Genomic DNA, 14,385 nt, shown 5'->3' with positions numbered 1-14,385 from the left:
CCCAATTAATGATCAGACCCCTGACCACCATTCCACCCCAATTAATGATCAGACCCCTCACCCCCATTCCACCCCAATTAATGATCAGACCCCTGACCCCCACTCCACCCCAATTAATGATCAGACCCCTGACCCCCATTCCACCCCAATTAATGATCAGACCCCTGACCCCCACTCCACCCCAATTAATGATCAGACCCCTGACCCCCATTCCACCCCAATTAATGATCAGACCCCTGACCCCCACTCCACCCCAATTAATGATCAGACCCCTGACCCCCATTCCACCCCAATAACTGAGCAGACCCCTCCCCCCCACTCCACCCCAATTAATGATCAGACCCCTCCCCCCCACTCCACCCCAATTAATGATCATACCCCTCACTCCCATTCCACCCCAATTAATAATCAGAACCCTCACCCCGACCCCACCCCAAATAATGATCAGACTCCTCACCCCACTCCACCCCAATTAATGATCAGACCCCTGACCCCCACCCCACCCCAATCAATGATCAGACCCCTGACCCCCATTCCACCCCAATTAATGATCAGACCCCTGACCCCCCATTCCACCCCAATTAATAATCAGAACCCTCACCCCGACCCCACCCCAAATAATGATCAGACGCCTCACCCCACTCCACCCCAAATAATGATCAGACCCCTGACCCCCACTCCACCCCAATTAATGATCAGACCCCTGACCCCCACTCCACCCAAATTACTGATCAGACCCCTGACCCCCACTCCACCCCAATTAATGATCAGATTCCTGACCCCCACTCCACCCCAATTAATGATCAGACCCCTCACCCCCCTCCACCCCAATTAATGATCAGACCCCTCACCCCCACTCCACCCCAATAACTGAGCAGACCCCTCCCCCCCACTCCACCCCAATTAATGATCAGACCCCTCCCCCCCACTCCACCCCAATTAATGATCAGACCCCTCCCCCCCATTCCACCCCAATTAATGATCAGACCCCTCACCCCACTCCACCCCAATTAATGATCATACCCCTCACTCCCATTCCACCCCAATTAATAATCAGAACCCTCACCCCGACCCCACCCCAAATAATGATCAGACCCCTCACCCCACTCCACCCCAAATAATGATCAGACCCCTCACCCCACTCCACCCCAAATAATGATCAGACCCCTGACCCCCACTCCACCCCAATTAATGATCAGACCCCTGACCCCCACTCCACCCAAATTACTGATCAGACCCCTGACCCCCACTCCACCCCAATTAATGATCAGATTCCTGACCCCCACTCCACCCCAATTAATGATCAGACCCCTCACCCCCCTCCACCCCAATTAATGATCAGACCCCTGACCCCCACCCCACCCCAATTAATGATCAGACCCCTGACCCCCACTCCACCCCAATTAATGATCAGACCCCTAACCCCCACTCCACACCAATTAATGATCAGACCCCTAACCCCCACTCCACCCCAATTACTGACCACCTTTATGCCAGAAAACAGCAATGCAGGTACAAATTAAATTCCCTTTCATTTTATACAATAATAGAGAACTTGCCAGTTATATCGAGCCTTTCACACCCTCCGGATGTCCCAAATGCACTTTACAGCAAATGAAGTACTTTTTGAAGTGTTGCCTCTTGTAATGTAGGGGGAATGTGTTGGAAGTGCACTTGTTGATTTTACAGTGACTGTATTTATGTTTCACTGGATCTGTATTGGTTGGGGTGATGAGGGGGGTGGGGTGGATTTCTCTAATTCTTCATAAGCACGATTTTAGGAACATAGGATCAGGAGGCGGCCATTCAGCCCCTCGAGCTTGTTCCACCATTCAATTAGATCAAGGCTGATCTGTATCTTAACTCCATCAACCGTTTAGGTTCTGTAACCCTCAATACCCGGTCTAGCAAAAATCTAACACTGTTTTGATATTTTCAATTGACCCCCAGCCTCAACAACCTTTTGGGGAGAGAGTTCCAGATTCCCACGGCCCTTTATATGAAGAAGTGCTTCCTGACATCACCCCTCAATGTCCTAGCTCTAATTTTAAGGTTATGCCCCCTTGTTCTAGACTCCCCCCACCAGAGGAAATAGTTTCTCTCTATCTGCCTAATCAACTCCTTTGATCATTTTAAACACCTCAATCAGATCACCCCTTAATCTTCTATATTGAAGGGAATACAAGCCTAGTCTGTGCAATCTGTCTTCATAATTTCACCTTTTTAGCCCAGTGTAATTCTGGTGAATCTGCACTGCACCCCCTCCATGGCCAGTATATCCTTCCTGAGGTACAGTGCCCAGAACTGAATGCAGTACTCCAGATGGGGTCTAACCAGAGCTCTGTACAGCTGTAACATAACTTCCACCCCTTTGTATTCCAGCCCTCTTGAGATAAAGGCCAACATTCCATTAGCCTTTTAAATATTTCTTTTTTTACCTATCCACCAGCTTTTAGTGATTTCTGTACTTGGACCCCTAAATCTCTCTCCTCCATGAACTTGAGCTCATCCAAAACTCTACTGCCCTGTTCACCCATCACCCCTGTGCTTGCTGACCTACATTGGTTTCCGGTCCAGCAACACTTTGATTTTAAAATTTTCATCCTTGCTTTCAAATCCCTCCATGGCATCGCCCCCCCTATCTCTGTAACCTCCTCCAGCCCTACAATCCTCCGAGATCTCTGCGCTCCTCAATTCTGGCCTCTTGTGCATCCCTGATTTTAATCACTCCACCATTGGCAGCAGTGCCTTCAGCTGTATAGGCCCTAAAGTCTGGAATTCCCTCCCTAAACCTCTCCGCCTCTCTAGGTCTCTCTCCTCCTTTAAGGCGCTCCTTAAAACCTACCTCTTTGACCAAGCTTTTGGTCGCCTCTCCCAATAGCCCCTTATGTGGCTCGGTGTCAAATTTTGTCTGATAATTGCTCATTTGAACCACCGTCAGATGTTTTACTGCATTAAAGGTGCTATATAAATGCATGTTGCTGTTGCTCATCCACAGTTCCTAGCTCCTCACCATTCAGTGATATACAAAAGCACAGATCCCGCACAGAGTGAAATCCCTGTTTCTTTCGTATGGATGAAAAGAAACAGTAATGGGAAGGTTGGGGAAATGAGATGTCGATGATTTGTTTTAAAACAGAAATATACATATAATAATATACATTTTACATCTAGAACCAGACAGTCCCTTAGAAACTCACTAATTGCCTGATTATTTTTAAAAATGTGTTTTGTTGGCAAGAATTTCTCTGGTCACGCTGCATGGTGACATTGGAGGAAAAGCTTTTATCTCGTCACTCCTGGCTACACAGAGAGTGCATTTCAGGAAACTGCACCTTCCCAGCCCATGGTTTAAAGTGGGTGAGGAAGCTGGTGGTCTGGGCGTATAGGATTTCAGCAGCGGATTTACCCCGGTGTAAACCTGTTGGCGACGATTCGCTTGTTTGCTTTTTCTAACGAAATCCTAAAGGCGGAATGCTAGAAGTAGGAAATGGAGGAATCTTCCTTAATGTGTTTCCCGCATTGATACACAGGGGAGTTATTTTTAGTTTGCCCTGGTGTATTTTTGGGGGTAAACCCATTTCTACCAGTCAGATTGTACCTCCCACGATGGGAGCCCTTGCCAGCAGAGTGAAAATACAAAACGAGGCATCAAAATAGCGTGTTAACAACAAACCCATCCAGCTCCAATAACACAATGTATTAGAGTGACCTGACAGGGATGTAGATTCAGTCCAAAAGAACCAAAGGCGACATGAGGAAAAACCTTTTTACACAGCGAGTGGTTAGGATCTGGAATGCACTGCCCGAGGGGGTGGTGGAGGCAGATTCAATCATGGCCTTCAAAAGGGAACTGGATAAGTACTTGAAAGGAAAAAATTTGCAGGGCTACGGGGATAGGGCGGGGGAGTGGGACTAGCTGGATTGCTCTTGCAGAGAGCCAGCATGGACTAGAGGGGCCGAATGGCCTCCTTCCTTGCTGTGACCTTTCTATGATTCTATTCTATGATTCTAAAACAATTGGAATTATTACACTCACCAGTGTTGCTCCTTATCCTTGGAAATGCATTTATTGAAACCAAAGCAGGTAACAAATGTAAACACTGCTTGGTGCAGCTACCATGGAGAAAGAGAAAATACTATAAACATTCTGACAGGGTCTGTACAGAAAGGGAAAATGTTGACTTTTTAGACATTTTCCTCCATCACAGCTGAAGGTTTCTGTATTTTCTGTTTCAAATTTCCAGCACATGCAATTTGAAGTTACAGGTATCGATCACTCTACTGGGCTCTGTCCAGGGGTCTGCACCCGAAACGTTAACCCGTCCATTCTCTTCCAGGTGCTGACTGACACACTTTGTATTTCCAGTATTTCAGACTTCCGGCATATGTAGGTTTTTTCCCCTTATTATTTGAGCGTTGATGCTTGTCACATCGAATATATCGAAAATACAGCGCAGAAACAGGCCATTTGGCCCAACTGGTCCATGCCAGCGTTTATGCTCCACAACAGCCTCCTCCCTCCCTACTTCATTAAACTCTATCAGGATACCCTTCTACTCTTTTCTCCCTCATGTGTTTATCTAGCTTCCCCTTAAATGCATCTATGTTATTTGCCTCAACTACTCCTTGTGGTAGCAAGTTCCACATTCTTACCACTCTTTGGGTAAAGAAGTTTCTCCCCAATTGGATTTATGTTGAACCTTTATCAAACATTGGTCCGGCCACAACTGGACTATTGTGTCCAATTCTGGGCACCGCACTTTAGGAATGATGTGAAGGCCTTAGAGAGGGTGCAGAAAAGATTTACTAGAATGGTTCCAGGGATGAGGGTCTTCAGTTACGTGGATAGACTGGAGAAGCTGGGGTTGTTCTCCTTAGATCAGAGAAGGTTGCGAGGAGATTTGATAGAAGTGTTTAAAATCATGAAAGGTTTAGATCAAGTAAATAAAGAGAAACTGTTCCCATTCGTGGAAGGGTCAAGAACCAGAGGACACAGATTTAAGGTGATTGGCAAAAGAACCGAAGGCGACATGAGGAAAAACTTTTTTACACAGCGAGTGGTTATGATCTGGAATGCACTGCCTGAGGAGGGTGGTGGAGGCAGAATCAATCATGGCCTTCAAAAATGAATTGGATAAATACTTGAAGGAAAAAATTTGCATGGCTATGGAGAAAGAGTGGGGGAGTGGGACTAACTGAATTGCTTTTACAAAGAGCCGGCATGAGCTCGATGGGCCGAATGGCCTTCTTCTGTGCTGTAACCATTCTATGATTCTATGATTCTATTAGTGACTATTTTATATTTATGACCTTTAGCTTTGGACACCCCCACAAGTGGAAACATTTTCTCTACCTCTACCCTATCAAACCTTTTCTTTACCTTAAAGACCTCTATCAGGTCACCCCTCAGCCTTCTTTTTTCTAGAGGAAAGAGCCCCAGCCCGTTCTGCCTTTCCTGATAAATATATCCTCTCAGTTCTGGTAACATCCTTGTGAATCTTTTTTGCATTATCACCAATACTATCTACAATATTCTTTCTATAGTGTGGAGACCAGACCTGTGCACAGTACTCCAGGTGTGGTCTAACCAAGGTTCGATACAAGTTTAACATAACTTCTCTGCTTTTCAATTCTATCCCTCTAGAAATGAACCCCAGTGCTTGATTTGCCTTTTTTATGGCCTTATTAACCTGCATCGCTACTTTTAGTGATTTGTGTATCTGTATCCCAGATCACTTTGCTCATCTATTCCATTTAGACTCTTATTATCCAAGCAGTATGCGGCCTCCTTATTCTGCCTACCAAAATGTACCACCTCACATTTATCTATATTGAAAATCATTTGCCAATTACACTCCCATTCTGCAAGTTTATTAATGTCCCCTGGCATTTTGATGCAGTCCTCCTTTGTATTTATTGCACCGCCCAATTTGGTATCATCTGCAACTTTTGAAATTGTACTTCCAGTTCCCTAATCCAAATTGTTGATTTAAATCGTGAACAACAGTGGTCTCAGCACTGATTGCTGTGGAACACCAATTCCCACCTTTTGCCAGTCCAAGTATCTACCTTTAACCCCCAATCTCTGTTTTCTGTTTTTGTAGCCAACTTACCACCCATTCTGCTACTTGTCCCCTGACTCCACATGCTCTGACCTTAGTCATGAATCTATTATGCGATACCTTATCGAAAGCCTTTTGAAAATCCAAATATATTACATCTACTACATTGCCCTTGTCTACTCTTTCTGTTACTTCTTCAAAGAATTCGATAAGGTTGGTCAAGCATGACTTTCCCTTGTGAAATCCATGCTGACTATTCTTTATTATATTTTCAGTTTCTAGATGCTTTTCTATTACATCTTTGAGAAAAGATTCCATTATCTTTCCTACCACCGACGTTAAGCTAATTGGTCTATAGTTCCCTGGACTTGTTCTATCTCCCTTTTGAAATATAGGGATAACATTAGCTGTCCTCTGAATCTTTCCCTTTTCTAATGATTTTTTATATATATGTAATAGTGCCTCTGGTATCTCCTCCCTCACTTCCTTTAATATTCACAGATGCAATCTGTCCAGACCAGAGGTCTTGTCCTTTCTAAGTTTGATTAGTTTATCAATTATCTCCCCCCTTTCTATCTTAAATGTCTTTATATCTTTTTTGATCTCTTCTTCTAATGTCATGCCCCCCATGTTAGTCTCCCCGGTAAATACTGAGGCAAAGTAATGATTTAATATTTCTGCCATTTCACTGTCATTACCTGTGAGTTTATCGTGTGTATCCCTTCGTGGCCCTGTCCATATCCTGATTTTTCTTTTGTTATTTATGTGTCTGTAGAATACTTCACTATTTATTTTTATATTCCTTGATGATTTAATTTTATAATTCCTCTTTGCTTTCCTAATTGTTTTTTTGATTTCTTTCCTAACCTTTTCATATTCCCTTTTGTCATCCTCTCCTTTATTGTCTATGTACTTAGAGTATGCTTTTTTCTTTAGTTTCAATTTTACTCTTATCTCTTTATTCATCCATGGTGTTTCATTATTGGTTAGTTTGTCCTAGCTTTTTAGAGGAATATATTTCTCCTGAACTCTATTGATCATCATTTTAAATATTTCCCACTGCTTTTCTACCTCTTTGTTATTTTTTTGTTCCAGTTTACCTTCCTTAGTTCCATTTTCATCCGCATAAAATTAGCTTTTTTTCCAATCTATTACTTTGGTCTTTGTCTTGCTTATGTCTTTCTCAATCATTATGTTAAACCTTATTATGTTATGATCGCTATTACCTAGATGTTCCCCTACCCTTACTTCTCTTATCTGCTCTGGTTCATTTCCCATTACTAGATCCAGCAGTGATTCCTTTCTTGTTGGGCTCCTCGCATATTGGGTAAGAAAGGAGTCCTGCACACACTGTAAAACTCCATTCTCCTTTCCCTACCTCTTCTTGCCAATTTAGTTGGGGGGAGTTGAAATCTCCAATGATAATAATTCTATGTTTTTTACTCATTTCCTAGATTTGCCTCCATATTTCTCCATCCACTTCCCTTCCACTATGAGGTGGTCTGTAGAATACACCTATTAATGTGATTGATTCCTTCTTATCCTTTGTCTCAATCCATATGGATTCTGTTTCTAGCTTAATGTTACTTATGTCCCTTTTTTCTATTGTCATCATATTGTCTCTAATTAGTACAGATACCCCATCTTTCCTTCTTCCTTCCCGATCCTTTCTAAATACATTCTATCCTGCAATATTTAACTGCCAGTCCTGCTCTTTATGTAGCCATGTTTCAGTTACCCCTACTACATCTGGCTCCTCGCTACAAATTATTGCCTTCAGTTCCCCTGGTTTTTTTCGGATGCTGTGCACATTGCTGTACAGGCAATGTAATTTGTTTTTAATAATTGTTCCCCTCACTTTATTTTTAACAGTGATTTTGTACTCATGTTCTATAACTGTATGTGTTTCCTCACCGTTTATGTTTCCCTTATTCCTTACCTTGGTCTGACTTTTATTCTTATTTCCTATTTTATCTTCAAACTTATATTATCCTCAACAGATCCCAACCCCCAGGTTTAAAGTCCTATCTATAGCCCTATTTATCCTTTCCGTTGGACCTTGGTCCCATTCCGGTTCAGGGGGAGCCCGTCCCAGTGGTACAGCTCCTTCCTGTCCCAGTACTGGTGCCAGTGTCCCATGAAATGGAACCCCTCCTCCCCACACCAGTCTTTCAGCCACGCATTCACCTTCCTGATCTGTCTATCCCTATTCCAATTGGCACATGGCTCAGGATTCCTCCCCGTGAGGTCCTGTTTTTTAATTTAGTTCCTAACTCCTGATATTCCCTTAGCAGGACCTCCTCCCTTTCTTCCCTATGTCAATGGTCCCAACATGGCCAACGACAATTGGATCTTCCCCCTCCCTTTCCAGGTTCCTCTCCAGTTGTTCCGAGGTGCCCTTTACCCTTGAACCAAGTAGGCAACACACCCTCCTGGACTCTCGGTCGCGACTGTCGAGGACGCTATCTATCTCCCTGATTATAGAATCCTCTATTACAACCACCTTTCTGTTCTGCTCCTCCCCGCCCGCCCATGGACTGCCTCCTGCTCCAAGGTGCCATGTTCAGCATTCTGGGTGTCCTCCCCGCAGCCTGCGTCCTTATCCACATAGATAGCAAGTTCATTGCGCCTGTTGGATAGGACCAGTGTCTGCGGGACCTCCTTCTCTACTTCTACCAACTCTTGGTTCCCCTTACCCTGCTGACTTATACGTTGGAGTGTCTCTAACTCGCACTCCAGCTCAAGGACTCTGAGCTGGAGTGACTCAAGGCAGAGACATTTCCTGCAGACACGGCAATCCAGGACAGTCTCGCTATCCACAGACTCCTGACACACAGCCTGCACAGCAATGAATGAATGAATGAATGAATTACTTTTTTAATATCAATTTAATTCTAGAACTAGTAGAAGCACTTAAGGTCTAGATTAGGTTTAGTAGATGGATTTTAGCTTGATTTTAAATTATTTAGTAATTAATTATCCTGAATATTTAATTATTCAACTATTTATTTATACAAAATAGAGTGTGTATAGTAAATTAAAGACTTAGTTTAATTACCTCAGGTTCCGCCACTCCCCTGACCCCCCGCTCCCACCCTGTGCTGACTATGACGTCACCTTTTGAGATTTTTCCCCGGGTTTGTTAATTGTTTTGGTTTCCCGCTCTTTTTAACTGTTTAGCTTTAAGGCGATTTTACTAACACGAACACACTAACCACGAAAAACACTACCAACCACCAAAGACACTAACTGCTAAAAACACTACCAACCACCAAAGACACGAACCACTAAAAACACGATGTGGAGATGCCGGTGATGGACTGGGGTTGACAATTGTAAACAATTTTACAACACCAAGTTATAGTCCAGCAATTTTATTTTAAATTCACAAGCTTTCGGAGGCTACCTCCCTCCTCAGGTGAACAATGTGGAACATTTTCGAGGATTTCATTTCCACATCGTTCACCTGAGGAAGGAGGAAGCCTCCGAAAGCTTGTGAATTTAAAATAAAATTGCTGGACTATAACTTGGTGTTGTAAAATTGTTTACACTAAAAACACGACCAACCACCAAAGACACTAACCACTAAACACAATAATCAATAAAAAAAACTTACCAATAAAAGACACTTACCATTTAACCAAACCCTCACAGGGAGTTATGATCTGGAATGTACTGCCTGAAAGGGTGCGGAAGTAGTTTCAATAATAATTTTCAAAAGGGAATTGGATAAATACATGAAGTGGAAAAATTTGCCGGGCGATGGGACTAACAGGCGCTCCTCTATGAGGTCACTTTTTACTTTTTACTCATTTTTTACCCCACCTGCTCTCCCCACTCTCCTCACACACCCAGCTCCACTCCTCCTGCTCTCCCCACTCTCCTCACACACCCAGGTCCACTCCCCCTGCTCTCCCCACTCTCCTCACACACCCAGGTCCACTCCTCCTGCTCTCCCCACTCTCCTCACACACCCAGCTCCACTCCTCCTGCTCTCCCCACTCTCCTCACACACCCAGGTCCACTCCTCCTGCTCTCCCCACTCTCCTCACACACCCAGCTCCACTCCTCCTGCTCTCCCCACTCTCCTCACACACCCAGATCCACTCCTCCTGCTCTCCCCACTCTCCTCACACACCCAGCTCCACTCCTCCTGCTCCCGCTCTCCTCACACACCCAGGTCCACTCCTCCTGCTCTCCCCACTCTCCTCACACACCCAGATCCACTCCCCCTGCTCTCCCCACTCTCCTCACACACCCTGGTCCACTCCTCCTGCTCCCGCTCTCCTCACACACCCAGGTCCACTCCTCCTGCTCTCCCCACTCTCCTCACACACCCAGGTCCACTCCTCCTGCTCTCCCCACTCTCCTCACACACCCAGGTCCACTCCCCCTGCTCTCCCCACTCTCCTCACACACCCAGGTCCACTCCCCCTGCTCTCCCCACTCTCCTCACACACCCAGGTCCACTCCCCCTGCTCTCCCCACTCTCCTCACACACCCAGCTCCACTCCTCCTGCTCTCCCCACTCTCCTCACACACCCAGCTCCACTCCTCCTGCTCTCCCCACTCTCCTCACACACCCAGCTCCACTCCTCCTGCTCTCCCCACTCTCCTCACACACCCAGCTCCACTCCGCCTGCTCTCCCCACTCTCCTCACACACCCAGCTCCACTCCTCCTGCTCTCCCCACTCTCCTCTCATACCCAGGTCCACTCCTCCTGCTCTCCCCACTCTCCTCACACACCCAGCTCCACTCCTCCTGCTCTCCCCACTCTCCTCACACACCCAGCTCCACTCCTCCTGCTCTCCCCACTCTCCTCACACACCCAGGTCCACTCCTCCTGCTCTCCCCACTCTCCTCACACACCCAGGTCCACTCCTCCTGCTCTCCCCACTCTCCTCACACACCCAGGTCCACTCCTCCTGCTCTCCTCACTCTCCTCACACACCCAGGTCCACTCCCCCTGCTCTCCCCACTCTCCTCTCATACCCAGGTCCACTCCTCCTGCTCTCCCCACTCTCCTCACACACCCAGCTCCACTCCTCCTGCTCTCCCCACTCTCCTCACACACCCAGCTCCACTCCTCCTGCTCTCCCCACTCTCCTCACACACCCAGGTCCACTCCCCCTGCTCTCCCCACTCTCCTCACACACCCTGGTCCGCTCCTCCTGCTCTCCCCACTCTCCTCACACACCCTGGTCCGCTCCTCCTGCTCTCCCCACTCTCCTCTCATACCCAGGTCCACTCCTCCTGCTCTCCCCACTCTCCTCACACACCCTGGTCCGCTCCTCCTGCTCTCCCCACTCTCCTCACACACCCAGCTCCACTCCTCCTGCTCTCCCCACTCTCCTCACACACCCAGGTCCACTCCCCCTGCTCTCCCCACTCTCCTCACACACCCAGCTCCACTCCTCCTGCTCTCCCCACTCTCCTCACACACCCAGCTCCACTCCTCCTGCTCTCCCCACTCTCCTCACACACCCAGGTCCACTCCCCCTGCTCTCCCCACTCTCCTCACACACCCAGCCAAGTCTGCTCCCACTTTAAGGTGTGAGCCGAGCTCGCCTCACATGCCCATGTGAAGGGTTATAGATGTTTAAGGTAAGACGTGCGTCTTTCTCACTGGAGAGACATTGCGATCTTAATATATAAAGTCCCATTTATGCATGAATTGGACAGCACCCAATATTCCCCCAGCTAACGGGAGCTCTCTCATTTCCTCCTGTTACTTGCTGTTTCAAACCGCACAAGAGAGGGATTCCCTTCGCCCTCTACCCAAAACATTCAGGTTTACTGTGGGCCTGTATTATTTACTAGGTTCGCTATATCCCCACTAAGGAATATAAATGTTTCCTTTAATACTTTAATGATTCATTTTAGAACAACAAATATGAAACTGATGATACAGTGAACATCTGACAACCCGCCCGTCCCTTTTTGTTCGGTTTTGGTTATATTTATATGTGATTATATTGGTGATGTGAAGTCCAGATTACCTTCTTGCACCCTAACCCTCTCCCATGTTTGATTGGAGGCCGAGTGCAGCACTGACTGAGGTGTCCCACTCGAACTGGAACTCGCCCGTTTTACCTACTTGATTAAAAACAGAAAATGCTGGAAACACTCAACAGTTCGGGCAGGATCCGTACTTGAGTTTATTTGAGTTGCAGGTTACATTAAAAAAAATTGATAAATCTTTGCACCTCGTTGATGTCGATTCAGGGTTGAATGTGTTTTTTAAAAATAACACTTGGCCCTGAATTTTCTCTGAGTGGCAAACATCAGCCTCTGCCACTCATTAGATTTAAACTTGCCCACAAACGATCCACGGGCTTCAGTGCGGGAACTTCCCCTATTGGTGAGCTGCAATAAGTGCAGCGTCCTATCCCGGGAATCTCTGAGCTGTGTGAGCGGGGAAAGGATCACTCCGTCCCCTCATCCAATCAGATCGAAGCATCCTTGACAAGCCGCGCAGTCAGAACCAGGAAGTGAAAGCTACAACAGTGAATTCAATGTAAAATCAGTTAGAGGAGGCGAAATAAAGAGAGAGTAAGAAATATTGAATTGCAAGACAGAGATAAAAGAGACAGAAATAAAAAGTAAAAAAAATCTCCAACAATTAACATTGGAAGGAATGAGACTGCATGTTTTTAAAAGTTAATTTTCAGTGCCAGAGAGGTTGTTTGGCAGTCGTTAAGACTTACCACGCTGTTAAAAGTTAGTTTAGACCTAAAAAAACCCAGTTTTTCTGTGCAGAATAGTTTGTTTCCAGCTGGGCAGTGCAGTAAGTTCACGCTGGTCCATTTATTCAGCCAGCGAGCTGTCCGTCTCACACAGCTTTTGGAGGAGCAGGGCAAATGGCAGAGAAATGTCCGGATTTCCGCGTTTGACTGCGCATGTGAGCTGTTATTTAAGAGCAATTTTTAGAGATTGTACAGTGACAAAACGGAGGGTAAGATGTGACCTGGGGCAACCTGGATCTTTTTATACAGGAGGAGAATGAGTGTAGCGGAATCCCAATCTTCGACCAGGAATGCAGGGACTTGTATTATTTCTGATGGCTATTGGGAGTATTGCCTCTCCCACAATGTTATAAAAAGGACTTGCATTTATTAAAATTGATTTTGGCCCATTTGAGAGAGTGAACCGCCCGTTCCTGGAGGCTTTGAAAACATTGCAATGGGACCAGTAATAGAGCGAGGTAATTTGCTAAATGAGTAACACAGCGAGTAAGGAAGAGCCCAGTAACTGAACCTAAGAAGGGATCCATCCCTTCCCTTAGAGTGGGTCCGAGCTGGCCTCTGATCTAACGGGGTTGCTGTGTGTTTATCTCACTCAGGCGGCAGACTGCAGAAGAGCGAGAGGCCGAGAGACAACAGGCCAACAGACTGATGTTACAGCTGCAACACGACGCCTTCCAGAAATCCCTCAGCGATTCCATCCAGCCTGACCCCCTCTGCCTCCACAACTCGTCTTTATACGCGCTGCAGAACCTGCAGCCCTGGGTCGAGGATAACAGCAAGATCCCGGTTGTCACGTCTTTAGTGTGAGCCTCAAAAGGGAGGCTCTCCAGGACATTTATTTGTGTTTTTTTTTCTTTTAAAAAAAGATGAATTGGGGGGAAAAAACACAGAGAATCTGACCAAGGATGAGTAACCAAGGGGGTTAAGGACTCTTTTTTGAACTGAATAGTGCAAACAGTGCTCCAAGCCGGCAACATGAGGGAGAAGAGCCAACAAGGCATCTCTGACAAGCATTTAAATAACACTGGGAACCCGGAGAAGGGCAGAGCGCCGCGACCCACACCGACTGTACAATCTCTGCATCAAAAGTTCGACTGTAAACTCAACCCATAATACATCGCCTGTTGTCAAATCTTCGGGAATATTAAGAGTTTTTTTTGTTAACAAGTTAATTCTTTTTAAAGAAACCCTCAGGAAAAGGGAAGAATTTCAAACATACCTGAGCCACTCGAAAATTGGACTTTGAAATTACTAAATTAACGTCTCCCTTTTGGTGTCAACGAACAGTTCAGATGCCCAGCTATTTAAAACAAAATACAAACTTTTGTGGTGTGAAACTGTAAATTTATCATCCCCTCTGATTGTCTCCCGCACGGGAAGAGGGGGAGACCCATCCCCACAGGAGGAGCTGAAGCTTTGCTTGGTATCTCTCAAAGAATTGCACCCTCTCCGCACTTTTAATTTCAGCTCCCAGGAATTCCTCTCCCGGACAGATGGGGAATCCTGCGAGGTGCAAACTTATTGAGAGCATTTTGGTCTGTGAGAAGGAATCCTGAACAGGATATCACTGGAG

At 46.0% G+C, this 14,385-nt stretch overlaps 1 protein-coding gene across 1 annotated transcript in view; it reads left to right on the top strand.

The window, feature by feature from the left end:
• LOC137332197 (T-cell leukemia homeobox protein 3-like) overlaps positions 1 to 13,671 on the top strand; it is a 33,210-nt gene extending 19,539 nt beyond the window's left edge. Inside the window, exon 3 of the mRNA XM_067995894.1 lies at positions 13,409 to 13,671. Within this exon, the coding sequence (XP_067851995.1) occupies positions 13,409 to 13,619 (211 nt within the window). The 3' untranslated portion in view covers positions 13,620 to 13,671. The remainder of the gene's footprint in view (positions 1 to 13,408) is intronic.
• Positions 13,672 to 14,385: the final 714 nt, after the last annotated feature.

This window comes from Heptranchias perlo, chromosome 14 (assembly GCF_035084215.1).
Source record: "Heptranchias perlo isolate sHepPer1 chromosome 14, sHepPer1.hap1, whole genome shotgun sequence".
In the NCBI taxonomy this organism is placed as follows: Eukaryota; Metazoa; Chordata; class Chondrichthyes; order Hexanchiformes; family Hexanchidae; genus Heptranchias; species Heptranchias perlo.
The sequence above is the reverse complement of the archived record's forward strand: the minus strand, read 5'-3'. Positions and strand labels throughout refer to the sequence as shown.